The sequence below is a fragment of the Macrobrachium nipponense genome, chromosome 23 (genome assembly GCF_015104395.2).
Source record: "Macrobrachium nipponense isolate FS-2020 chromosome 23, ASM1510439v2, whole genome shotgun sequence".
NCBI lineage: Eukaryota > Metazoa > Arthropoda > Malacostraca > Decapoda > Palaemonidae > Macrobrachium > Macrobrachium nipponense.
In genome coordinates, this window is record NC_061090.1 from 13438876 (window position 1) to 13466827 (window position 27952).

The 27952-nt window shown below is 35.1% G+C and overlaps 1 protein-coding gene across 2 annotated transcripts; it reads right to left on the reverse strand.

Annotated features, from left to right (window-relative positions):
• Position 1: 1 nt before the first annotated feature.
• Positions 2-27856, reverse strand: LOC135198685 (2-oxoglutarate and iron-dependent oxygenase domain-containing protein 2-like). 2 transcript variants are annotated; one of them, XM_064226511.1, is made up of 8 exons: positions 27709-27856; positions 23899-24077; positions 22715-22762; positions 20015-20125; positions 15714-15935; positions 13567-13752; positions 9496-9668; positions 2-3689 (listed from the first exon to the last, which is right to left on the reverse strand). In XM_064226511.1, exons 2-8 carry the CDS (start codon positions 24016-24018, stop codon positions 3542-3544), a joined length of 1008 nt encoding a protein of 335 aa, XP_064082581.1. In that variant the 5' UTR covers positions 24019-24077; positions 27709-27856; the 3' UTR covers positions 2-3541. The 2 variants fall into 2 exon arrangements, with proteins under 2 accessions (XP_064082581.1, XP_064082591.1); XM_064226521.1 differs by having other exon boundaries at positions 27812-27830.
• Positions 27857-27952: the final 96 nt, after the last annotated feature.

A 27952-nucleotide genomic window follows, 5' to 3' on the forward strand; every position in this document is an offset into this window, starting at 1 on the left:
CTAATTTGTGACATTTATTGAACAAAAATACACTTATATGTTACATATCACAGAGGCAATCACAGGGGGAATCACAGTGCATTTTCTATGATTAACTGTTAATCACAACAACATTTAAAGCACTATACGTATTTAACAGCATCTGTCTAACTTCTTCTATTAAATTACAAATTTTAGTCCAAATATTTCATTATTTCCATAACAATGAATATTACTATAAGCATCAAACTGTATCCAATTGATCCTTTAAGACAATAAAAAATTCTTATCATACTTATGTTTCACATACAATCTTCTTAATTTTACATATGTGTAAACACTCATTCAGAGCAGTTAAGCTGAGCATTGGAAGAGGATTGTATTCATGTAACATATCCCTTTAAATTTTGTGTGAGCATGTGAATTACAAACCCTTTTACTTCAAATAATCCAGGTAGAGTCACAGTCTTTGGATTATTCCCTCTAACCTTTGAGCAACATTCAACCTTGATAGTGCAATATTATTAATCTTCAGTAAAATAAAGTCACAACCAAGTCTGCTCATGATGAGAATAAGGCATCAAATTATAACTGAGTTACGGCTCAGCTGGAAAACTTGTCGCAAATACTACCTAAAATGAATACAGTTCACATACCTGTGTGAGGCACATGGCAAAATTATGCTGCAAAGGCTGAATGTACAGCTACCTTCATATACACATTGCTATAGCCATAGTGAACTTACAAAAATCAAGATATAACTCAACAGTCATACTCTGAGACTGACTGTTTTATGTATTACTATAAGCAAAGCTGAAACCCAATTTGGAAATTTTACAATGCTAATTATTGTGCTGAAATACCAGGGCCTTAATATGAAAAGCAGCCTAGTGCAGAAAGAAAATTAAGAAAGGAAATAATAACGAAAAACAAATAAGATCAATTGCAGAGGTTAAAACAAATATAACAAGTTACTGAAAAATTATGGAGTTAGACACTTGTCTACTTGCACCAAGTTTTACCTGCTGAAGTTTCTACTATACGTACAACAGTATTTGGAAGATCATTAAATTACTGTATTTAGTCCAAAGCATTCATCCTTTATCATAGAGTCAACACTTATCACATTCAACACATCACTCCTGACAGATCTCCCATCAACCAGGTATGGAACTTTGACAGATCAAGCAGGTATGAAAATTGGACATAAAAATCAACTATTTCAGGAAGTGATCTTGTCCTCATTCCTATAATACAGTGTGTGAGACACTCCACTATCCATTCCTCTTTCTAGCATCTAAAATAAGCATAATAGTTTAATGAAACCAAGAATGTCTGTGAACTAACTAACTTAAATTATATGAGTTAATCAAGTCATGTATAGTCAAACACCACCCAAACATAAGTTAGTATACAATACCCAATGAAACATCAATTACCTTCACTTAATAGTCTTTGACTCATGCAACATTCTTCAAACTAAAGGAACCATTCAACAAAGGTATCTTTCACATTATACTGCCAGTTTCAGCATGATTCACATATACAGTAGAAAGTAAATCACTGTTCAAGAAAGACATTAACATAGCAATTTTCCCCTCCAAACCATAATAAAAACAGTACCACCTGCTAGGAATAACAGTAACAAATAAGAAAACACATAAAAAGACACAACGCAACATAAATATACAACCTCTGCAACTTGGAAGAATGACGCACGTAATGGAAGTGCTAAAAGCCAAGGAATTAATGAAATACGTATTATGTATGAGCAACACCTCAACTTAATAGACACCTGTACTTGTCAGTTAGGTTATTGCAAATATTTTTTACTGAGCTACCACTTTAGATGCAGTATACCTTTAGATAAATTTCTTGAACTGTATGTTAAGTGTCAAGAACAGGTTATAGTGCAGCTATACTTAACAGACTGTTACTTATCAGAAAGCCAGACCCTTAAAGCATCTGTTAAGTTGAAGTGCTACGGTGCATTCACAAAATAAACATAACACACCAAATATAAGGAAGCTCAAACATTCACTCAAATTAGTAACAAAGTAGAAAAACAAAAAACCACAAGCAACAAACTATCATATCCATGAAGGCAATCACAGAAATGTAGGTCAGACAGTTCAAAAGAATTTCCCTTTATCAGCTAGGCAGCTACCATTCCCAGCTATTAATGAAACGCAACTACTGTTTTTCTTTATTACCATTACAAATTATAGTTACCAGTTCTTGAAAACCAGCTCTTAACTCTTTCCTCTGAACTAATATTTTTCCCATTACAATTTCTTCTACCACCACACATAGTACTGTGGTCAAACATTACTTTCATACAACTGAAGAATACGAAAAAACTGAACTGACATGCGATATAAAAACCAATCTTACCCGATATTTCTATCCCAAATGCATCATTCAATAATAATGAGTGCCACATCAAAATATTCAGGAGAGAAACACTCAAAGTATTTATTAAGCAATGTACTACAGTGGGCAAAGCTAAGGATTCTGTATAGCATCCTGGCATTCCCTCAACTCCAGCTGCACTGTTATCTGCCTTTTACTTTCATTTATTTGCTGTTATTCCATCCCAACTAGCTGTTCAATTTTCATAACTATGCCTTGCTCCCATTTATCTTCTCATTTACGAAAAAGTTCTTTGTGCAAATCCAATGAGTCTAAGCAGCAGTTACACTATAATAATGATAACAGTAACAACTACAGTAGTACAAAATTATCCTATCAAGGAATGAAAAGAATCATAGACAGTAATAATGATAATAATAACAATCACAAAACAGTATTACGTATTCCAATTATAACGGGAATTAAAGAAAGGCATAAATGCTCACAGGAGAAACATTCTCATTTGCTATATATCACATGGCATTCATGCAATTTACCCTTGAGAAACATTCGCATTAATAAAAACTTATAAAAAAGATGAGACAAAATTAAATGTATAAAAGTAGTGAACTTTCAAATGTGTTCAATTCATATACATATTTATCAAGAAGTGAGTAAGCATTTTTGTTTTCAGGAGCCTTTGTAGACATGATCAAAGGTAAAGCAACTGTCCTTTGTTTTAGTGTAATTGATCATTCATACTCCAAAAAACACTTAAAAAGCTTAAATTTTTTAGGAATTGCTTTTAGGAATTACTAAACAAAGATAAGTAATTTTTTCATTGACAGTCTGCACAAGTCATCTTAAAATGGGATATACATCATACAATAAAATGGTATTTATAGCAATAATTTAAGCAATAATTTTTACTTACCCCTACTGAAATCTAACCCATGGCACTGCCTACATTCCTAGCAAACTTTAGCAGACTTTAATTTTATAGTCTTTACTTTACCCACAGTTCAACACTTTAGTTTCACATTTTCCTTTTAAATTTTGAATCTACAGTACTTTTCAGTTTACCTTTTCATTTTGTTTAGTTTCTTGTGGGCTACATAACTTTTTGCTTAGCCCTCTTAATATAAAAATAATAAGTACTGTGCATTCATAGAGCAATTACTCTTGAAATACAGTACAGAGAAAAAAACTTCTAGCTAGCACAACAAATATCAACTTCATTAATTGTAAATCCATCACCAAACCCACTCTCAACAGGTATAAGTGTTGGCTTCTCATTACACATTGGACAAAGTTCATTTCTGATGACTGATGATCGCATCCATATGATAAGGTTGTATCTGAAATTTGATAAGTCATAAGTCAAAATAACTAACATACTGTATATTGCAGTATACATTATATGAGTATTTAACTCTCTGCTTGAAGTAATTTACATCTAATTACAATCTCATTGCAGCAAACAACACCTATGATAAAAACCCTGTACATATAGTACCAAGTTAGTATGACAGCACTATACACCTTCCACACAAAAATAGTGTATGGACAAAGGCAGCATAACAATGATAACATTTACTTCTTTTTTATCATAATTTTCTAATGTCTCCCTGAGGATGTCATGTACGTACGTAACTGGAACTTAAAAGTCGAAGCAAAGTTGCAACGCATTAGTATTATACTACCGTAAAACAATTCTCCTTGTATTTTAATAATTTACTTACATTTCTATCTATTTATTAATTTGTTGGTTTACTTTTTCTTTCTAATAATAGACCTCTTCTTTCTGTAAATCCCATTACCTTCTGTTAATTCTTCTAATGAACACCATATTCTTTGGAAGCTTGAATTTCAAGTTCATAGCTCCAGAAGGCTTGTTCCATATGAATGATAATAATAATAATATCTGAAAACCAGTGAAAATGAGTGGCTCAGGAGTGCATGGAAAGAAGGGCTCATAAAAGTAGACGAAGACCTAGTAATATACAGAGCAAGAGAATGACACAAAATGGAAGCATGGCACAACAAACCATGAGACAGAGTAAAGAACTGGCCAGCGATGAAACATGGCGATGGCTACAGAGGGGAGAACTCAAGAAGGAAACAGAAGGAATGCTAACAGCAGCACAAGATCAGGCCCTAAGAACCAGATACAAAAGAATGATAGCTGGAAATAACATTTCACCCATATGCAGGAAATGCAATGTGAAAAACGAGACCATAAACCACACAGCAAGCGAACCAGTACAAAAAAGTTATAATTCAGTACCAAAAGCCCTTCATTGGAGCCCGTGCAAGAAACACCAGCTACCTTAAAATAATAATTGGTACAAACACCAACCTGAGGGAGTGATAGAAAACGATCAGGAAAAGATCCTCTAGGACTATGGTATCAAAACAGGTAAGGTGATACATGCAAATAGACCAGACGTGACATTGATTAACAAAACCAAGAAGAAAGTATCACTCATCGATGTCACAATACCATGGGACACCAGAGTAGATGAGAAAGAATGAGAGAAATGATAAGTATCAAGACCTGAAAATAGAAATAAGATGGATATGGGATATGCCAGAGGAAATTGTACCCATAACCATAGGGACACTAACCACAATCCCAAGATCCCTGAAAAGGAACCTGGAAAAGTTAGATGCTGAATTAGCTCTAGGACTCATGCAGAAGAGGGTCCTCCTGGAAACAGCGAACATAGTAAGAAAAGTGATGGATTCCTAAGGAGGCAGGATGCAACTCAGAGCCCCACACTATAAAACCAACCAGTCGAATAGGATGACTGTGACAGACCAAAAAACAAAAATAATAATAATACAGTGGAACCTCGGTTTTCATACTTAATCCATTCTAGAACGTCTCACAAAGTCTGAAACATACGAAATCTGAAACAACAATTCCCATAACGAATAGTGTAAATCCAATTAATGTGTTCCAGGTACACAAAAAGATATTTTTAAAAAAATATATTTTATAGAGAATAATCAGTTTTTAACTGTCTGGGGTTACTTCCCTCTTCGTGTTTTACTGGCACTAGGACAAGCTTGAGAGTTACTGGACCCCTGTCCCACAACAAAACTGTCCAGAGACCTGTCCAGAGACATTCGTTTTTGGCGTCCCTTTGAAATTGCCAAAAGTGAAACACAGCATTGTCATTAAACATGTTGAAGACATGGATTACATCTTTGTTGGGATGATAATTCTGCACAAAATTTTCTACTTCACTCCACTTTGCAAACATGTCATTAATCAATGAAGTAGGCACATTATCTATGCCCATTCGCTTTCTGAATTTTTCAAACCAGCCTCTGCTGGCCTTAAATTCACTAACAGCAGCACTTGTTGTAGGAATTTTCTTACTAAGATTGGGATGCAACATCCTCCAACACTTTGCTATGAGTTCTTTCTTAAATTTTATAGTGTTTTTCATCTTTATTACTGAAGGGCTGGTACCTGGAACTTTCCTTGCCCCCATGATGACTTATTTAGTACAGTGGCATTTGAACAAAAATAAAAAAAAGCTTAAATAAGTCCTAAAAACAACAAACAAAAAAGCAGAATGGGTCATGAGAGCACAGTGGATGCTTTCGTTAGGTGCTCAATACGGGACCTAGTCAAGAGCATTTCCAGGTGTACAAAATCCGAGATTATGCCCAAAACTTGAGTCAAAATTTCGTTGGAAAGTATACAAAACCTAATTGTATGAAAATCATGGCGCCTGAAAGCCTGGGTGTGACTGTAATGCTAATAATAATCATACGTATTTACACTCAAAGGAAAAATAATTTCCTGATCTTGCCTAACATGAATGAAAACTGGTCTTTTATGAACAAAATTCGGTACTTCTGGAATCCTACTCCTTTTTTTTTAATATATTAATGGGCTTATAGGTGGCTGCCCTACTGAAATGGATTTCATTGACTCGTCTGTCAACTGATTCTTCTCTAAATAATTCCAATACTCCTGAAACCTATACTCTGGCCCTCTGTAAGTCTATGTCTTATAATCTTTAAGAAAGAAAAAACTTTCTGTAGTTCTTACATTCTTAAAGGCCTACAAGTTAGACACTTGACGCAAACTGTATTCTGGTACTGTGCCTTGAAATATTTGCATTTAATTTAGCTCTTATTTTTCATTTGCGGTAATCAAACTTCCATGACCTGTCTACCACTTCAAAAAGAAACTGCAAAAAGGCAACTGCTATATGTAATCATTCAAATTAAATTCAGTTGTTGTAATTTATACTATATATAAGATGTTTAAAACTTAATTAAACCTCAACTTTCTGACAACCAGTAAACCTCAGTAAACCTTAACCCTAGAAAAATCCATTTTGAGCATTCTTATCTCACTAACAATTACTCAGGCTCTCTCTATGACTTAAGAAAATGAGAATGTATAGCCACAGTTCTTGATATCTCTGGTATTATGCAGTGCTTGACTTACAGACCTGTTACCACAGCTTCCTGTTGCAATATAAAGTAATTTTAAAGTTTTTGTCTAACCTTGCTATATCTGTTAAGCATTAAGCAGTGCCCATCTAATACTATTCTTGGAGACACATAAGTACGTACTTCTATTCATCATCATTTGTGTTTAAATGCTATGATTTGATTTTCCCATACAAGGATAGTGCCACTCAACTACAAAAATTTATGAATATGGCCAACAATAAAAAACTGAAAGGCAAAATATAAAAAATAAGGCTCAAAAGAATGAAGTATAAATAAGTATGGTAGAAATTATAAAATATAATTTTCAAATGCAGGGGTATGCAATACCAACATAAATACAAATATTACAAAAATAAAATATAGCAATGATCAACAATACCTACTTGTTAACCTAAATACAAAAGACAAAGCAAATCACAATAATACAAAAAAAGGAGTATGGATAAGTGCAGACTTACTCCTCAAAACACTAACCTAGAAAATCAGTCTTGCATATATGCCAAGGCTAAATTTAGCTGGAAACCTAGGAGAACTAACTTCAGAAAATAAACCAAAATACCAGAAACTCTGACATTAGCACAAGCAAAGGCAGCCTTGTCCTCACAAATACATAAGAAATAGTATATACAACAAAACTAGCTACCTGTCTTCTCGACAGGTAGGAAAAAACTCTGTAGCATGCAGTTATCAGTGATTTCTTTCATCACACTAGCAAAATAAGGAGATGAATGAATGAAATAAATTAACAAGTGCCTTTAATTATGTAAATTTTTAAGCATTCCTAAAAACTCCTGGAAAATCAGTAAAGATCTAGGCAATTAAGTGAGCCATGTAAACTTGAAGCCACCTGTCAAGTGAGAGAGTTAACTGATGAGAACTCACAAAAATGTATGGAAATGAGCAGGACTACCAGCACTCTAGCTAGCAAAATGGCCCATTTAGAAAGCAATATTGGCTAAAACCATTAAACCTCATCCAGTATAATTCATAAATAGTACATACCATCAAACATAATGTGTTGACTATCCAATTTGCTTAAGGGGGCCGGCTGGTACCCTTACATATGGGGGTATAGGGCGAAAAATGCAGTCATGAAAAAATTCATGGAGGAAGCTTCATATGGCAATGGAGAATATGTATACGAAATATTTTGTCAAAATTCCTCTTACTTTCGTAGTTACAGGGTAATTAGTAAATGTAATTCAATAAGCCAAAAACATTGATCTGTACAAGAAAATGCAATATTTCTTTTGTTATCGTAAATTTTGATAATTATTGTCAAAGAAATTGTGAGCAATGACATCTGTAGAGATTCCATGAGTCGCAGAAGGGAAGGGAAGTCAGCTTACCACCTTTCAGCATGAGCACAAACCTCATGAAGTGTACACGTTCTAGCTTCACCTCTGACATTCGCTTGCTTTTACGTATGTTTATCTTTGTTTCGGCAAGAATTTTATCATGCCAATGAGGAAAAGACAAGCAAAACATCTCACTAACATACAGATGTAGAAAATTTGCTATAATATTATTACAGAGGGAGGGGTGCGTAGTAAGGAACGCCCCCGTCTTGCCTGACGCACACGTCGCACCTGGCTACGGTCTTTGAGCAAAGGGATCTTCATTTATGATAAATAATGTAGTTTTTGTTTATTAATACCCAAAAAAGAATATGATATTCATAATAATCATGATTTATTAACATTGTCTTTGTAAAATGAGAGTACACGTTCGAGTTTCACCTCTGACATTCTCTTGCTTTTATGTTTGTTTATCTTTGTTTCAACATGAATTTCATCATACCAAAGAGGAAAATACAAGGAAAACATCTCACTAACATACAGAAGAAGAAAATTCGCTGTAATAAGCCGAGTTAGTGAAGGAGAGCGAGAGAGTTGCGTGGGACGCAGTGCCCCAGGCTATGATATATGAGCAAAGGGATCATCATTTATGATTAAATTATGATAAATAGCATAGTTTTGGTTTATTAATACCCAAAAAAGAAATATACATTCATAACGTTCATTATTTATTAACATTATCTTTATAAAAATACAAAGGAAATCTTTGAACGCCCGAACCTCAAAACTACACTTATTGACCATCAAAATCTATCTTCTCACTTAGTTTTAAAGCTATAGCACTGAAATTTGGTATATAACTTAGAAAGACATTATAGAACATCAAATAGAGCCCATTTTTTCAATTTTTGTTTTGTCTTTTTTTTAGAAATTTTTTTTCCTGATTTACAGGGTTTATTCTTTTACCATAATGAAAAATTTATATCTAGCAAAATAATCACTTATAGAACAAAACTCTTCATTTGATTGGAGGTCTACATCAGGTCTATATATGGTAGTAATCCCAGGTCTTAATATTACATATCAAGGGAGGATATAGAATTTGAAAAATGGTTATTTTCGGGATAAATTGCCCTGGCGTCACAAAACCGAAGGTCAGAGACGAAAAATATTTGCGGTTTGGAGATGTCCCAAGTCCTCTTATTAAGTGGTATGAATGTCAAAGTCCTGTCCTTAAAATATGGCATTAGCTGGCTGGCCCCCTTAACTTGGCAATGTACAACATTTGTTTGTATTCACAGGCAAGCATGTAATACAAGGACATTTCATGTGAATCATATATCATTAATTGAAACATATGATTAGCAGAGATATTAATTCTTACCTAATGCCTTCAGAAATAGGCAGGGCACCATGCATTTGCTGAGCACGATGTAGCAACCCAACACCAATCTGATGAGCAATTCCTGTAACTTTAGAAGATTCTTCTGTTCTCATCGGTCCAAAATAAATCTCTCCATCACAATAGTCATCATTGAGTGCCACATTAAGAGTAACCTGCATGTAAATATAATATTTTGTAACTGCTATATTAATAAATACTTTTTACACTTGCCTTAATTTCTTCATGAAAAGTACGTAAACCAAAATCTTTAGAGATTAAAGTAAGTAAAATTTTACATTATACTTCATAATGTAAAATTTTACTTACTGCTATTCTACTTATACTAGACCAAAAATTTTGCAGTCCACTAAACCCCTAATGCATCTCTCTTTTGGTGAAAAAATAAATGCAAAGTACGTAATAGCTAACAGGTACAGTAGTGCGTGTGCCAATGGTTAATAACTTGTCCCACTTTTTTAGTGTCTTGTGTTGTCAACAGCTGACTGACATCCCAAACTTTGCTCTAGTTATCTTCAAGTTCCTTTTGCATGTCATTCAATTTTCATTTTATTTCATAATTTCATTTTCACCACACCTTGTTCGAATCAACATTAATAATCAATTCAGTTTTATTATCTTCGAGTGCTAATATTTCTGCTCCCCTATTGGCGAGTATTTAGTATAAGAAATCTTTTGTATTGTTTTTTCTTTTTATTGTCTGCAGTATTATACTCTTCATTCTGCTGGTGCAAACAGCTTCTTCATTTATGTTAACTATTGGGTTTTCTTGTCAACTTTGAGAAATCTGACCTAAACACAATTATAAGGCAAATTTGCTTGAGAACAGATATAAACACAGTATATGCTTTGCTTTGGCCAATGGAAACCAGGCAATGTGGCAAGCCATTCAAATTCCATATCCCCATGTCAAATTGTAGCATAATTGGGATGGGGGCTGGACAAGATCAATGATTCAAGCCACCTAATAATCACACTAGTGTTGACAAAATGGCAGTAATTGGAATGGCTGACCAGCTCTCTGTTCTGCTCTGAGAGAGAAAGGAGCTTTGAAATATATTGCTCAGGCCATCTCCAAACCCTGTAGACGTTAATTATCAGTCTTTACCATTTAAGGCAAGCCTGGTTCTGTTACCAGTACAAGCAGTCCCCGGGTTACGACGGGTTCGGCTTACGACGTTCCAAGGTTAAGGTGCTTTTCAATTATATTCGTCAGAAATTATTTCCAGGGTTTCGACGCATGTTCCAGGGTTATGACGCCTACAACGCTGATCTGGCAGAAGAAATATGACACCAAAAATGCAAAATAATCAATATTTGAAGGTTTTTTTATGTAAAATGCAATAAGAATATGGTTTACATAGTTTTCAATGCACCAAAGCATTAAAAGTAAGGTTTTCTTGGGATTTTTTACGATGATCCAGCTTACGACGATTTCTGAGTTACAACGCGTCTCAAGAACGGAACCCCCGTCGTGACCCGGGGACTGCCTGTACACCAGTGCAATGAACGAGGCACTGGTCAAGTCAATTTCCTCCAGTCTTAACAGATTTTCTACTTGTTCCTTAGTGCCAGGAGCATCTCTCACTCTCTAAAGTAATGGGATATGTAAGTCAAATCGTTCTCAGGAATTTGAATTTCATGGCCTAGATATGCAATCCCCTCTAAAATTGAAATGATTATGCCAAAATTTCAAAAGGATATTCTGATGTTACTTTACAGGATCTCTCCTTGATTCTAAGTCTTATTAGGTCTCTCATGTGCCTTTTTTTGAAGACTGTCTCCCTCCAGTCCTTTGCATCTTCAAGACAAGTCAATGAGCATCATTTGCTCACTGAAAAAGTTACACATACTAAGATACTAAGTACTAGTGGAAGTCTACCTTTCCTCAGAAAAAAAAAGAAAAAAAAGTTTCCAAAGTCAAAACAAAAATTATCAGGGCAGAGTTTATACATTACCTTGCAAGTATAATTAAAATGATCATCCAACAGGTTTTGAAGCAAAGACCCATGCTCCAAGTCATCCATACTATTCTAATGTGTTCTTTGCTGTTTCATTTCTCTCATCCCACAAACAGGGAAACAAAAATATCATCATACACAATTTAACATCTTTTATTTTTTGGAGCTACACATGGCATGAGTGCTCTCCAACTCTGTGATCTGTGCACTTCCAGCCTGAATCATCATTAGGTCAAAGTGCCACATCAAAGATATGGGTAGAATCATGCAGCAATCAGACCTACAATAAACAACAATTCTAACAGCTTCCAACATGACGAGAGTCATAACCCATGGAACCAAGGTAAGATTGAAGTCACTGGTATGGATCCACTCTTTGATCAGAACTGTAGTTTTGGACCTACTCCATGCACACAGATCAGTTCCATGGATGTCTTTGCTCCATAAATCACAGCAATGGCTGAAAACCAACCCCATAATCAGAGCTGTTATATGGTCACACCCACAGTATTGATCGTGCTCCATAATCAAATTCATTCCAGGATTGGAGTCAGAGTCATGGACTTGCAAATAACCAGCACCTCAACTTCAGGGCCGTTCCGGCTTCAATTACAGGTTCTTTACTATTCATAATTCTATCAATTTTGGCACACTATATCTTTTAAAAATACTCAAGTACAGTCAAATACTTTGACAGAATGCTAACTTTAAAAGCATATGTCACTTGACATAGAGGGAAGTCATTCCCAAAGTGAGAATTTAGATGAATTACCACCATTAAAGATCCTTACAAAAGTTCCTCTAAATTTGTAGTCTGAGACATTGCTAACCATAACTTGTTGGCCTGCAGAGGGAGAAGGATCTGAAAATGGCTTTGAAGGATCAATTCCTCAGTGAGAAGGGATGGGTTGAAAAAAGAACTGTTTTTTGAATGAGATAATATAATTTTGTTTATAAAAAATTGGATATTGCAATCAAGATACGAGACTGATAATGGATTAAGAAGTGGGACAGTTTCAGCTTACAACTTTCTGAGGTTACGATGCTTTTCAATTCTATTCATCAGAAATTATTTCCATGTTTATGACACATGTTCCAGGGTTACAACGCTTACGACACCGATCTGACGGAAGAAATATGACTCAAAAAGGCAAAATAATCAATATTTGAAGTTTTTTTTATGAAAAATGCAATAAAAATGTAGTTTACATAGTTTTTAATATGCCCAAAGCATTAAAAGTATGGTTTTCTTAACATTTTTGACGCTGTTCTGGCTTACAACGATTTTTGGCTTATGACGCGTCTCAAGAACGGAACCCCCGTCGTAAACCAGGGACTCCCTGTATTCTTCCAAGTTATCTTTAGGAGAACAAAACATAAAAGACCAAAAAATCTCATAAAGTTTATGATTCATATGTACAAAACTATAGAGCTTGATATTTATACTGTCAACCTCAGCAGACGTTTAACATTAATATCTACACACTTCCTGAGCACAGTTACGATGTTATAAATGATTACGTTAAACATGCAAATAAATATAAGACAAATCAGGGGAGGCTATTAGAAGAAAACACAGGATATACTTTCACTAAAACTATTTATCAAAACAAAGATTTAGCATATTAAAATGCCTAGCAAACTGAAAGTGTCAAATGAATTAGCCATCCTTCTTCTCAAAGAGAAAATGTTAATTCTGGAAGAACACAATAGAGTAGAAGTATGTGAGCACACCTAAGAGTGGTTACTCTAAAGTATGTGAGCACACCTAAGAGTGGTTATAAGAAAATTTTATTATAATAAAAAGTGCAAAATTTTGGTAATGGCAAATTATTTGAAAGAAATTCATGAGCGCAAGCAAAACAATACAAGAATCATGGATAGATGCTTTATACTGAGAGAGAACAAAAATTAAGGAATTTAGCTCATTTGAGAAATATCTCTTAGCTAAAAGGAAAGATTGCTTTTCGGTCAATTCTTGGTTGGTCACCCACTTGCCCTGGTGAGATAGGCCCTAGTTAGGATATGGTTTGTACTTTGTCAAAATAAATGTAGTATATACTTTGAAGTGAAACGTCAACTGTATTCTTACCTCTGCATTATCAAAATGATAGTTCAGATCAACATCCTCGCCTACTTCATATTTAACAATAAAGGCCTTATGGGAGTCCAGACAGTCACCACCCCAATCAGGATAAAGAATTCTTGTTAAAGGAGTGATAAAATCATTTCTTAAAGAAGTGACAAAGTTATCAAACCCAAGCTCTCCTAAGTTGATCTGCAGGATAAACAAAATTTTCAGCATCTAAAAGAATTATTCATCATTAATCTAAATTAAATTTTCCCTTTACAAGCTTATACAGAACTTGAAATGAGTTCCTTTCATGGACTTCTTTCTTGTGCAAAAACAACTGCAATAATGAAAACATGTTTAGCATATTGCATTGACATGAGTAATTTTCTAAGAAAAGAATATAACATAATATACAATTTACATTTCCTGCAAAAGGTAAACAAGCTTGATGAGAATGAATGTAGGAATGAAAAGGAAAATGCATGGATCCATGAAAATTATGAGGTCAAAACTAACAGAGCCGACCCCTAAAATACCAAATTTGTAACTAATTTGTATTTTTCATAACTAACAAACCTTCGGTCTTAACATTAGGATTTACTAGCGCCAAGCTGGAAACCGGTAGAATTAAAAATTACACTTGTGAGATCCAGGGACTAATGGCATCTATACCAGGTCACGGGCATGTATACCCAGAATGCCCACGGCTACCTGTGACCCATCAGTTTATTTTTCCTACCGCCTTTAAGATAAGACGTGTTACTGTCTAATCTCATTTAAAGCCGGTTTTTCAGTTTGCCCGTTCTTTATCCATTTCATTTTTTCATTCCTTTTCTTTCTCCAAGTGTGATCAGTGTGTGGTAAGAGTGTATACGTGGTATGATGGAGAATTTTGCCTCAACATCGGGATCGTCTACCGCTTCGAAGAGGAGACAAAGGAAATGCCCAGGAGTCAGTGGGGCTTCCCTTGTTCTAGGTTCCTAACCTCGGTGTCGACGGATCCTCATCCAACGTGTAGTAGGTGCAGGGAAAAACGTATGTACGGTTACTAATCCGTGTTCTGTTTAAAGAAACAGTGCTGGAAAAGATTGTTTAAGAGATAAATAACATAAAGGTGACAGCAAAACCTGCTAGGTTATATGGGCTAAAAGTGGCACAACTGGAGAACATAGAGGAAAATGTGTTAGATATAGCAGAAAGGAAGACAAGCAGATGGATGAGTGGAGAGATGAAAAAAAAAAGCATATGAAATTGACACATTAGGAGATCAACAAAAGGCTTGAAGTGTCAAAGAAACCCCAGTCATGTTGAGATGGTTTGAGTATCTGCTGAGGAGGGGACATGATGAACATGTGAGAAAAAGGAAATGGAAGGGCTATGAAAAAGAGGAAGATAGAGAGACTGCATTAATGAAAACATGAAAGACAAAACAATAACAAAAAGGAGGGCACAAGGTAAAAACAGTTGGAGAAAGGCTCACTGAAAAAACAAAATCAATATATTCTGCACCATCCCATTACTCTACCACAGCCTATAACCTGCTGCAATATATGTAAATAATATTGGATTAACATACTTTATACAGGCACCTTTAAATTTCTTGTCTGCTTGATAAGCATAGTCTCATTAATTACTATATATGTATATATTAGTAGCACCTGGATAATTACTGATGCAAATTGAAATAAATTTTGAAATCTCACAAATATATTAATACCCTTATCTTATATAAACTTATTACAGTTATCTTATGATAAACTTATTATAGTTATTATTTTACATTATATTTATCATATTACCTATATTATTACATTATATTTTAGCATTTCTTAAGAAAATTGGATTAATTAAGTTCATTTCTTAAGACAACTGGATTAATTGAGTTGGGTGTACAGATCAGTCCTGACTATTCCACAACCCCCAACAAAAAATAAGACCTCTAGCTGTATCTTTGTTAAAATACCTGTATTCTCAAATTGAAAATGCAAGAAAAAATAAAGAGTTGAGGGTACTGTACAGTACAGTATACTTGAAAAGCTGGTGACTCTTGCATTTTGAATGCTCCACATTTTCTTCTCCAACCTTTTCTACCTAACATTAAATTACACATAAGTAAATCAAAGGTTCATAAATATACACAAACCTATCCATGAAAATTAACTTACCCCATAGCGGTTCATGGTATTTGGACGGCCCTTTGGGAGAGGAGACTCTTCAAAATTCTTCAACTCACTCACAAATGTCTGGCAAAACTCAGATGTAAATACAGGAAAGGAATACATTCGTTGTTGGTGTTGCTTCATAACTTTGGAAAGTTCCTCAACAGTAGTGCCAGGTGTATTTGCCAGATCAACCAATGAGATGAATTTTGGATCAAGAAATGATCTCTGCAATTAACATAAGGAAATTCAGTTTCTTCTTCATAAACGATTTGATTTATGAAAGTTTGGTCTGAGAACCTGGCAATGGAAGTCTTTTCCATAATGAAATAAAGCCCTTTGTTCATTTATTTGCCATTATCATCTAGCAACCTAGTTGTGCAAATATAAAAACAAAAAACTGTTAAAGTTTTATGCTCTTCTTGTGTCACCTGCAATTAAAAGCAATATACAGCACCTATTATTTTAATAATTTTTCCAAATAAGGATGTCTCATTAATAGTCTCATTATACTAGTGCCAAATCTAACACATTAGTTAACCAGCTTCTACATTACTTTTCCATAGCAGTAAAATATTTCAAAATTGTAGTTAGAATTAGAAAGAATACAAATTTTAAAGGATTAATAAGCGAAAAAACCAGTTCTAATATTATTAGTTATACAAACAAAGGTCTTCTATTTAGGAGTACCTGGTGCAAACTAGAGATAGTTATTGAAGCTTGGTTAATTGGTGGCAGATAGGAAAGTGGCAGGGTACCAAATAATCATCTGTTGATAACAGGCTCTGGTTTATATATTTCAGAAAAATAAAAATTACTCTCAAGATTTCACATGTTTGCATGAAAATACAAACCATCACCAATATTGGACACTTACTCATAAGGAGAGATGACAATCTCAGACTGACTGGCACTGGTCTGAAACTAAGAACAGGTTAGGTTGTGAACCTCTGCTACAACTTGTAAGTGCTTATATTGAAAAACTGAAGGGGCAATAACTACTATCTGGAACTGTCAGATTCCCAGTCATGTATGTGAGCAGGGCAGAGGATAGCCTGTAGCCTGTTACCTCCTATTCAGCCTGGCATTGGGAGGCAGAACCTGATAGCACCCTGTGTCAAAGATCTCCTGCATCTGCCAAATCAGCACAAGCATGAGTTAGGCTGTTGTCAGCTGGGGGTTGGGGGGGGGTGGGGGGGGGGGGGGGGGGGGCAAAGAAGGGGGATAAACCCAGAATTAAGGTCTCTGCCAACATCAACCAAACAATGTACTTTAGGCAGGATCCAAACTTGTCCAAAAAAGAGCTCGGAAAACAACCCAGTGGCTAAGCAACTACCATAGGGTGAAGAGGAATGCATCAAAGGGTTACAAATTCTCTTGTACACATGTATAGAAACTAAACAATTCATAAATGTACACAACCTATCCTCATAAATCTACTTTCTCCATAGCAGTTCACAGTATTTGGATAGCCCTTTGGAAGAGGAGACCTTTCAAAATGGCTTAACGCACTTAGGGTTAAGTGCAACTCCAAACCCTGTGTGCTACAACAAGCAGAATCCAGGTCACCTAGTTGGCCAGCACTCAAGGGAGGTGTGGTAGAGGTATAGTAACCTTTGACATGCAAGGGAAAACATGAGTGAGGGAAGAACACTGATTTGCAGGTGAAGAAAGTTGGGAGAAGTGTAAGGGTAGAAGAGCAAGCTTTTTGAAGCAAGATGTTTTGGTTACAAGGTTAAGCAATCAGGAGGATGAAGGAGAAGCAAATAACAAACAGGCCATGATTCCCTCATGGCCAGTTTCCTTTTGGTACGTTTTGATATCTCTAAAATACAAATGGTTGTTGCTTATTATTTGGCCCTTACCCATCACTACATGCCATTGGTTCCAATCCATGGTAGACTGTTCAATTCTTATGCGTGCAACACTTACTTATTCTCTTGTGAGCAGTCTTGTGAAGTTTAGTATGTTACAGTGGTACCTCGACATACGAAAGGCTCAACTTACGAAAAACTTGAGAAACGAAAGCAAATACAAAAAATTTTACAGCTTTACATACGAAAAGTTTTCAAGATACGAAAGGTTGTTGCTGTAAAGTCCCGAGATTCGCCCGGACCACCGAGAACAATTTTAAAACTCCCGCGCCGCTATCTGAGTAAACTCGCCAACATCCTCCCACTCTCCCATTGGTTCCTGATGCTAGTCACCCCATAAGATCCTGCTCTCCTGTTGGTCAGCATCTACCCCTTGTGCTTTAAGTATTCTATTGGTAAAAGGATGCTGTAAATTGAAAAAATTATTCATGCAACACATTTAATAAAAAAAACATTAGGTAAAGATAGAATAAAGAATAGAAATGAATGGTTATTATACTGTTTGGTAGTTTCAGTAGTTGAAGAGAGATAATGAAAATTTATAGCTTACTGTGCAAAGTGATTGCTTGGCGATCGTTCGATACTCGTAAGTGCTGGATGTAAACAGAAGTTTGGAAGCTTTTTTGTGTTTGTTTATTATAGTTAATGGTTACTTAATAATTATTTGAAATGAGTACATGCAATACATATAATAAAAAAATTGTGAATTAGATATCATGAAATATAAAATAAATCAGACTGCCAACAAATACGTATTTTTTAGAATTATTCTTCTGTTTGAATATTACGTTACGTATATGTTTCATTAAAGCTGTCAGTAACTCGGTATCTCCATTAGGTAAAGATAGAATAAAGAATAGAAATGAATGGTTATTATACTGTTTGGTAGTTTTATTAGTTGAAGAGAGATACTAATGAAAATTTATGGCTTACTGTGTCCTAGAAAAAGTGACTGCTTGGCGTCTGTTCGGTACTCGTAAGACGGGTAAGAGCTGAATGTAAACAATCGATTGGAAGGTTTTTTTTTGTTTGTTTGTGTATTATAGTTAATGATTAATTAATAATTATTTGAAATGAGTACATACTGATTATTTATAAATTTTATTGACATATTCTAAGCTTTTAGCTTCTTAGGTTTAGATGTCAGAATCATAGACTAGGCAACAGTAGCAACCGCTAACATAGGCTAGGCTTATTGCTAAGGGACATATGCTAAAGTCCTAATATATGCAGTAAAAATGGGGTTGAACATTACATGCAGTTGAATATTACTCAAGTATGTACAGTATTTTGCCTTTTTGGAGTCATATTTCTTCCGTCGGATCGTCGTCGTAACCCTAGAACATGTGTTTTAGGCCTGGAAATATAATTTACTGGGGTGTTTTTGGAGGGCTTGGAACGGATTAGCCATTTTACACGTAAAATGTGGTCCAAGATACGAAAACCTCATGATACGAAGGGCGCCTTGGAACGGATTAATTTCGTATCTCGAGGTACTACTATTTATATTTTATTTCTAGAACTGTGAAGCAGTCCAACCTCTTGTTACTTTTTACAGTGTTGCATATCTTAGTGTCTTGTGACATGTCCTAGATTAGGAGGTAAGGGGGCAAAAGATCCCACACATAAACAATTTCTCTCCTCATTCTCAATCAATCTTTAAATGAATAACTGCTCTTAAAAGACTAATTTAAATGGATAACTGCTCTTAAGACTAATCACCATAAGGCAAGCCAATGCACTTTTCAGTTACATACATATTTTGCATGGGTGGCCATCAATAGCTGGATATTTCCTCATCTGGGACATGATGTCACAAGACACTAAGATATGTAACACTGTAAAAAGTAACAAGAGGTTGGACTGCTTCACAGTTCTAGAAATAAAATATAAATAACATACTAAACTTCACAAGACTGCTCACAAGAGGATAAGTAAGTGTTGCTCGCATAAGAATTGAACAGTCTACCATGGATTGGAACCAATGGCATGTAATCATGGGTAAGGGCCAAATAATAAGCAACAACCATTTGTATTTTAGAGATATCAAAACATAGCAAAAGGAAACTGGCCATAAGGGAATCATTAGATACTAAAAAAAGAAGCAATAATGGACAAAGGGCACAAACAGCTCAGCAAAAAAAATAAAATAAATAACAAATACAGAAAGCAGAAAAGAAAACATAGCTTTGTATTGAACATGGGGTGAAAATCAAGGAGATATTACCCTTCCTAGAAAAACAATGTTTTTTATGTATCTCAGGTTTCCCACTATGCACCAAAGTACACAGCTATATCAAGCAATGGTTTGTCTGTGTATGAATATATACATTCCTTAACATGCGTAACTCAATACTTCAGAAAACAAAGACATTATGCAAAGCTACTGACCTTATCTCAAAGTGCATTTTTAACACTACAAGTTTTGCTAACCTGAAGTATATATAGGTCTGGATGCAACGGTTTATACTTTTTGGCTATATAAACCCGGCGATCCCAACTGTCTTTGTGAAAATTCTTCCTTCTTGTTACCTCAGACTCTAGCTGCAAGAGGTAAATAAACAAATATTAAACCAATTTGTTAACATATCAACAAAGTCATATTTACTAAGTGATATCTGAAGTTTTGTTATTACATTCCCAAAGTATACAAGCATGAATAACATCAATTGCTCAAATTAATCAATCCTATACAAATCAATCTAACATAACTTATAGCAGTTAAGAGAACATTGCCTTTGAAAAAATAAGTATATCTTAAAAAACTAAATTAATTTTTTAATGCAAACCCAATACAAAAATCCACACTTCAGTCCTCCTCATGAAATGACAAATTTTCTAAGACAATTTGTATTTTTCATAGCTACAAACCTGAGGTCTTAACAATAGGATAATTTTCTAGCGCCTAGCTGAATCCGGTTAAATCGCAGATGAAAAGCAAGGAATCTTCCGAGATCTGGCTACGCATGTATATATCGGGTGAAAACTGGTCAAGGACCACGCACCCATGCCACCGCATTCAGTCTTTCCCAACCCAGGATGTCTTTAAGAAGACAGAGGGACAGCTAGAGGTGGGCAGTAAAATGTTAAGACCTCAGGTTTGTAGCTATGAAAAATACGGATTGTCTTAGAAAATTTGTCATTTGTTCATACGTGAACAAACCTTTGGTCTTAACAATACGAGACTTATACTTGGAGGGAGGTACAGACATCCTAAACTGCCTGGGGGGCCTACCCAACAGTCCAGCTCTGGAAGAAATATCTACCGGAGAGGGACTGATGCCCGTGAGAAGATACAGTGATATCAAACAACTCAGCCACTGGGTTACCTACAATGATATATGGGATGAATCATTACATAGGGAACTAAAGAGAAACTTTGACTGTTCAATAACAAACCAATGTGCCAGGGTTTGTTACTACAATACTATCCTCTTCATGGGAGGCGAAAATAATTCTGAGTCTATTCAAGCCTCCCAAGACCAAGAAAAAATCCACTGTTCAAGTGGCATACTTCATCTGGCAGAACCTGAACATTAAAGAATGTCACTTCTGGGAAACTAAAAATTCTGCTAAACTAAAATGTTCCAATAAAGGATTGTCACATCACTGACATGCAGTTTTAAATAAAATATCTCATGCATCAGAAACTGTCTTCCTATGGTGCCTTGTAAGCCATTGGCCAATATTTTGATTACTTAGAATGATAGGAGTTTTGATCAACTGGTTCTCATTCCTAAACAACTTATTGTTTCAGTCAAGTTGGAATCGGGACTGCAAGAGATGACAAATTACACTTCATTGCTTAAGTATCTCAGAAAAAGCAGAGTGAGAAAAGTCGTAAGTCATGGCTGTGGTCTTGGAGAAAATTAACAATATATTATGAAATTTAAGTGTGGATGGCAGGAACAACTGTGGCTCTGGACCTCAGAGCAGTGGAAATTGTTTTGGTCAATCAAGAAGCTCTAGTCACAACTCTGGCAAGGATGTGTCTTAGATCAAGGGAGATACAACTGCTGTTACTGCAGTTCCAGCCACTAAAAGCTGTTAAGATCACGGGAGAGAGAGAGCTAGAATGGCTCCTGTCGGTGCTATGACTACTGGAATAGTTATGACGTGAGCATATCTATTACCACAGCTCTAGCTATAGTTCCTATTAACTACTCCTGTCAGCTTGTGACCTTTGCAAGTGTCTCAGTGGAGTGGCACTGGTGGTCATCAGAAAGATTTACAAATTGGACTATTCACAGCCCCAAACAAGATCAAAACTCAATACTGTGGCAATATTTTTTGCTTTAGAAGCAATATTTGTTGTCACAGTAGCTTTTTGCTAAGCAAACAGATGACAACACCGATAAGATGTATAAGATTAGCATTAAAAAATAACTATACAAATTTGTTGACATTTTGTAAAACAAGTGCTCAACAGTCAAGGTGTAGTAAACAAAAACTTCAAAATTAAAGAATTCATAACACTGAGCATAGATTGTTGAAAAGCATAATAGCTGACAGTGAAAAGAGTGAAACTTATTCACCTTAAACAACTAATTACCAGTACTGGGCTATTTACAAAATAAATGAAAAGCTAGAAGTACATCAAACAAAAATCCATTTCAATGGGTATACATACTACTAATAATATATTGCTTACAAATAGATATAATTACTGACACCTATTTCAGGGAATGCAGCATGTGCAAAATGGGCACAAAAATAGAGACAAAACAGCACTGGCTTCTCTTCAGCAAATCTGATGTAGTATTTCCTAAAAAATTTCAGCAAATCACATCAAACCAGAGGCAGTCATGCAGTCTCTGAGCAATAACTATCAGTTGAACAACAGTAGCCAATCCCCTTTCGATCACTAATTACGTTAAAGCATAAACAAAAATACACATACAGTACTTAAAAGTACAAGAAAAAGGAAGAATGAGGAATTCCAAAGTTCATTATACACACCAAGTACACACAGTACTGCCAGATAACTTCTGTTTAATGATAAGTACAGTAATGGGTTCATTGAGAAACAAATACAGTACCAGTTATAAAACATCAGACATCAGGAAATACATTCAACTGCTAATAATGAACATTTCTTGGTCCACCATAAAAAACCTGCCATATTACACTCACCTCTGGTATGACAACTTCAGGGTCTGAACATCCTTGTGACTGTAAAGTCTGCAAAAAGAATAAAAAGTACATCAGTAAGGTCAGTAATAAAACAGAATCATGAAATTCAAGGGAGAACAAACTACCCTTACATATCACAGAAGGTCTGATGCTTCCTGCGATACTTCCGTTTCTATCTGTTACAAATTTTTTCAAGTTAATCACTTTGCATACATAATATGTATTCATAAAAGTAAAACACTGCCTCTCTTCAGCCTATAAATATGGAATATGAAAGGAATGATCACAGAACATTTTGAAAGATGAGAATCTTACAGTTCCAAATGAATGAAAGATGCCCCTCACATGGTGTATACATTAATACGTACTTTGTCAGTTTGTAGTCTCAATGAGCACAGGTCATCATCCTATGTTGTACTTTCGTTATCAGAGCCTTTTTGGCTATAACCTGGTTAATTTCGTTGATCAAAATAGCTTGAACTTTCATTTAATCCCTGACTCTTGGTGAATACAAAGTTTCATTAAATTCCTGAATCTTGGTGAATACACTTGAGCAATTTTTGATTGAGCCTAGCATATGTTGAGTATATGTATACTGCTCTTTTGTGCTAATTTTCCTAAGATAGCAATACTACCTGTACATACTTCGCAAGAGACTTAATCTTGCCATTGTCATACAAATGAATAAATTTGCCCTCTATGTACCTTTTTATCATTTTGAATATCTAAAATCTCATTCCTAGTATCATTTTGGCATTAGCAACCCTTGCATCTCAAATAATGTACATTCTTTCATTTAGACAAAGATTCTCTTTAAACATGCCTTTCAAGTAAGTCACGTGTAGCATGTAGTATAATATGTCAGTTTGAAAAGCATTATGTTTGGAAAAGGCCCTCATTTCTTACAGATGAAAAAAAAAATTATGCCAGTAGGCTTGGAATAAGAATTCTCTACTGGAAGAGGTAGCTGGGAGCTCATGTATACAGACAGTGAGTGAGACTTTTCTTGTTTTTTAAGCGTGTCTGGAATAAGAGATGAGACACTTGAGTAGTCGTAAAGTAATGGGTGTTTAGTGCCAAAAACAAGAATAAAAATCTCAATTTGGATATTTCTCATTATTACTTTGAAGAGTAGAGTTTATACCTTCCTCTCTAATAAAACATCCAATAAACAATTTACTAACCTCAGAATACTCCTGCAGGAACTGACCCCTATTCAGGTAGGTAACATGAAGTTTGTACTGCTTTATAAACAAGTTCTTTGTGAAAAAACACTGGCAGATGCAAAATCTAGTCTTTGACATGGTGCAACTTGTTGCAGCTTAAGTGAAACAGAAGTGGAAAAAATCTTGTTGAACTGCACCTGGAAAAGAATTTTTGTTCTTATTTTCACTGAAATTCAGTAAGCTATCAAATGAGACCTGCTGAAGCTAAACTAGTTTAGTGAACATATATATCAGCACTTACTAAAAACAAATTTGAGGAACTAGGTTCCAGCTACAAGAAATACCAAGAATTCTTTTTGTAATATACTTTCAAAGTGTCTCTGATATCCTTAATCCAATACTGTACAGTATATACCTCTCTGTAATTGTCAAATAATTTCTTGATTTACTTTACATTAAACATATTTTTTACCAACTGCCACATTCCATAGAACAAGCCATGACCTTCCTTACAAATAAAATTTCAAATTTAAACAACTTTACCTTCTATGAATATGTACAAACATTTTGCTTTATTTATGTTACACACATGGAAAAGTGGTGGAAGCTTAGCAATGAATCATTAAGGCTAAAAACTTTTTTATCGTTTTGCAAACTGAAGTAGATGTAGAAGAAAATAATTACAGCCCCTAAGAGGAGAAAAATCATGCAAATTAAGAGGTTTGCTTTTATGGAACAAAATTGTTTTCAGAATTAAACAAATATACTACACCTTCAATTCTGCTTATGCTAAGTCCATGCACAGATGGGAAGTAATGCTACAACTTTTCAGTACCATTTTGTCTAATTAGAAATTCTAAGGAATTCACTGTGCATAAAAGTGAACTGTGAGGATCTCATAGCAGTAGAGGAGACTAAAGGATTAATAAGATCTTGCAATACTTCTTGACAAAGCATATAGCCAAAACTCTATAATCATGAAGAGTTAGAATTTGCAAACTAGGACAAAAGCAAAGGAATGATATAGCAAAAGATTTGAATGAGATAGTAGCTTCTGGAGCCTTCAACACAAGATACAACCAACTAGGTACTATCTGTGATGCATCAGGGATGATACCACAAATGCCAATATAGTATTATGGGCAAACATACCCAGCAGAACCTTATAAATTCTTCCAGCATTGATTCTTATTGTTCAACTTGCCAATAAAGAGTTCAGAGGTGGGGGTGGAGGCATTAGGTGAACTCTGTTCAGGAAGCAGCCTAAGAGATCCACAAAACAGTATGTATTATGGTGCTTTCTTTTGATGAAGCTCCTGGTGAAAGATGAGAATTCTGGACATTTACATGGTTGACAACTATAGCAAAAGTCTGCCACCATCTGGATGTATGATAGCATCCACTCACATAAGAGAGAATGTTGGCATTGACTAGTATTTAGGATTTGATTTTCTACCTGCATGCTGTCCAATCAACATGTCATACTATGGAACCTCTGAAGTCAAAATCAACATCTTTTCTAATGAGGTGAATATACTACTGTCAAACGGTTTGTACTTCACCCTTTGATGAAGAGAGATGAGGCACAATTCCAACAATGCCTAAGACATAACAATTTTCTCATCCTTTTGAACTTCACCCATGGGTGACTCCTTGTCTAAAGTATTGAACATTACTAGTTTCAACCTGAAGAGTCTTCGAGCAAGAGTAGAATCCTGACCACCAAGAAAAAAGGGCAGGAGACATACATGGCAGAACTCTGCCCCACCTGTTTTCCAAGCAAGCTTCTACACATTTGCTCTTATCTCTCCCAAGTTACCTCACATCAAAAAGAGCACCCAACACAAATCTCTCCAGCACAATTAATAAAAATAAGCTTCTGAATAAACAATCTTCATCTCCTCAGCTTAATCCATAGTTGGGGCCACTCTTTTGAATGAGTGTTCTTCCTGCTGTTTCTACTCTGAATGGCTCATTTCATAATTGGTTTAGTAGATGTTTAATGAACAGAAGCCCTTCCCCTGCTCCAAACCTCTTTACTCATCTGGGCTCAAGACTAGCAGTGGGTTGGGCTGGTTTGGCACCCCAGTGTCTGGGTTCTTTTGAATAAACAATAAAAAACAAGAAACGAAACATACATGTGTGCTCAAGAAGAGGTTGACCAGTAAGCATACATTTAACAAGAAATGAACTAATTACAAAAGAATACTTAATAACAAAATGGAACTAACTATATTATCAAAAATAAAATAAAAATACTTTGATAGATATAATCTAAAAATAATGGATAAACCATAATTATCTGGTCTGAGAGGGAAAAGCATAGTCATCTCACATGGGGCATTAAAACATTATTGCTTGCATAAAATACAGCGGTCAGCAATTGCAGTACAATACACCTTCTTATGTTTAATGTTCCCACGCAAATAAAACTATTCTAATAAAAAGTATTGCTGTACTATTGCTTTTATAAGCCACTCACAAGAAAACCTAAACTACTTAACTTGTGCGTAGAACCCAAGGGTTAATGTACGACAATACAATATACAGCCACAATGGAAAGAAATATTGCTGATAGTCAAATGATAATGACGGAGACATTTTTTCTTTTCAACTTGTGAGGCACAATTTATCACTAATGAAGATATTACCCAGATAATGAAGAAAAACTTTGTACAAATATATTTTCTAAGTCATTTTGATCTTCATCATGATGTACCTTTTTGATCTCCTGGCAACATCTGTCATGAATATACCACGTGCAAAATATTTGCTATACGTACAGTTTTTTTTTACACGTCTCTTGTTTTACATTATTTTTTCATCAATCCTGTTTAACCAATGAATATTTCAAATACAGTATTCTCATTTCTAGACATCCTTTCAAACTTCTTCAGCTTTTTATTTGTAGCTACTTCCAGTAGCAGCACATTTTTCAATTGTGAAGGATAAACTGTTTAACGGTTGAAGCTTTACAATTTAATCTACAACTGATCAGTGAGGGTTAATGAACCACTTGAACCAATTAGATACAGTATCCTGGGTTGGTTAGGATATAATCTTTGAATTTCCATTACCTATTATGCTTTGTGGGAAATGTAAAATTTTTTTCTTTGTTATAAGAAATAGAGCATAGGTATAGCTAGATACTTCTCTTGTGTTCTGAGTTTATTTCACCAGTACTACCTAGGTATTGGAGATGTTCACTTTTTAAATTTAAATGCCAGAAAATCCAGGATTCCCCACTGTACACTCCATCCATAAATGTCACTACTAATACAAGTTAGTATGGACATAAAAGGAATGCTTTAGGCATATCTAAAGTAGCAACAATAGTAAAAAGAAAGAAGGCTAATATCAAGCCTTGGTTACACTTACAATAGTATTAAATAGGAACTTCCCACGCAGTCTAAGCTATTCCACCAATTTATTTCCTGTTAGATATTTTCGTATAGAAAAAAGTTATGTATTTGACTCGGGGTTACGTTAGGCTAGATAATGGACTGGCCTTCACTTAGCCTACCTACTATAAGTAAGTAGTCTAGGTCATTAATGCATAGCCTAGCCTACTTTACATCGTGCCCACATCAGTTTACCATAGAAATATATTTATGTTTTAGAGCCACATCTGAGACACTGGGCAGGAGGTTCCCCTGACGTTGCTATAGGAACTCAAGCCTAACCTACCTCACTGCGTAAGCCTTCCGATAGGTTAAGTAGCTTAGAAATTACATACCTAACCTAACTTGGCATATTCTTCTCAAACCTTGGAATTGCTGTGGTATGCACGAACATAAGCTTGACAATAAAACCAAAACTAATACTTACTCGTTTGAAGACTCTAGTGACTTGTCACGACGTTAACTGAAATCTCAATTATTTTGTAACGTTATCATTGTACGAAGAAGAAGAAGCGAAGGAGTTTGTTTACTTGCGTCCGAATCCTGCGAGTTTGTTACTGATAAAGAAAACAAAAACCAACAAGACTATATATTATCTTTGCTATAAGAAGTCAGGTCTGAGTTACTATTCTGTTAAAGGTACTTAATCAAGATCAAATATTATAAGACTC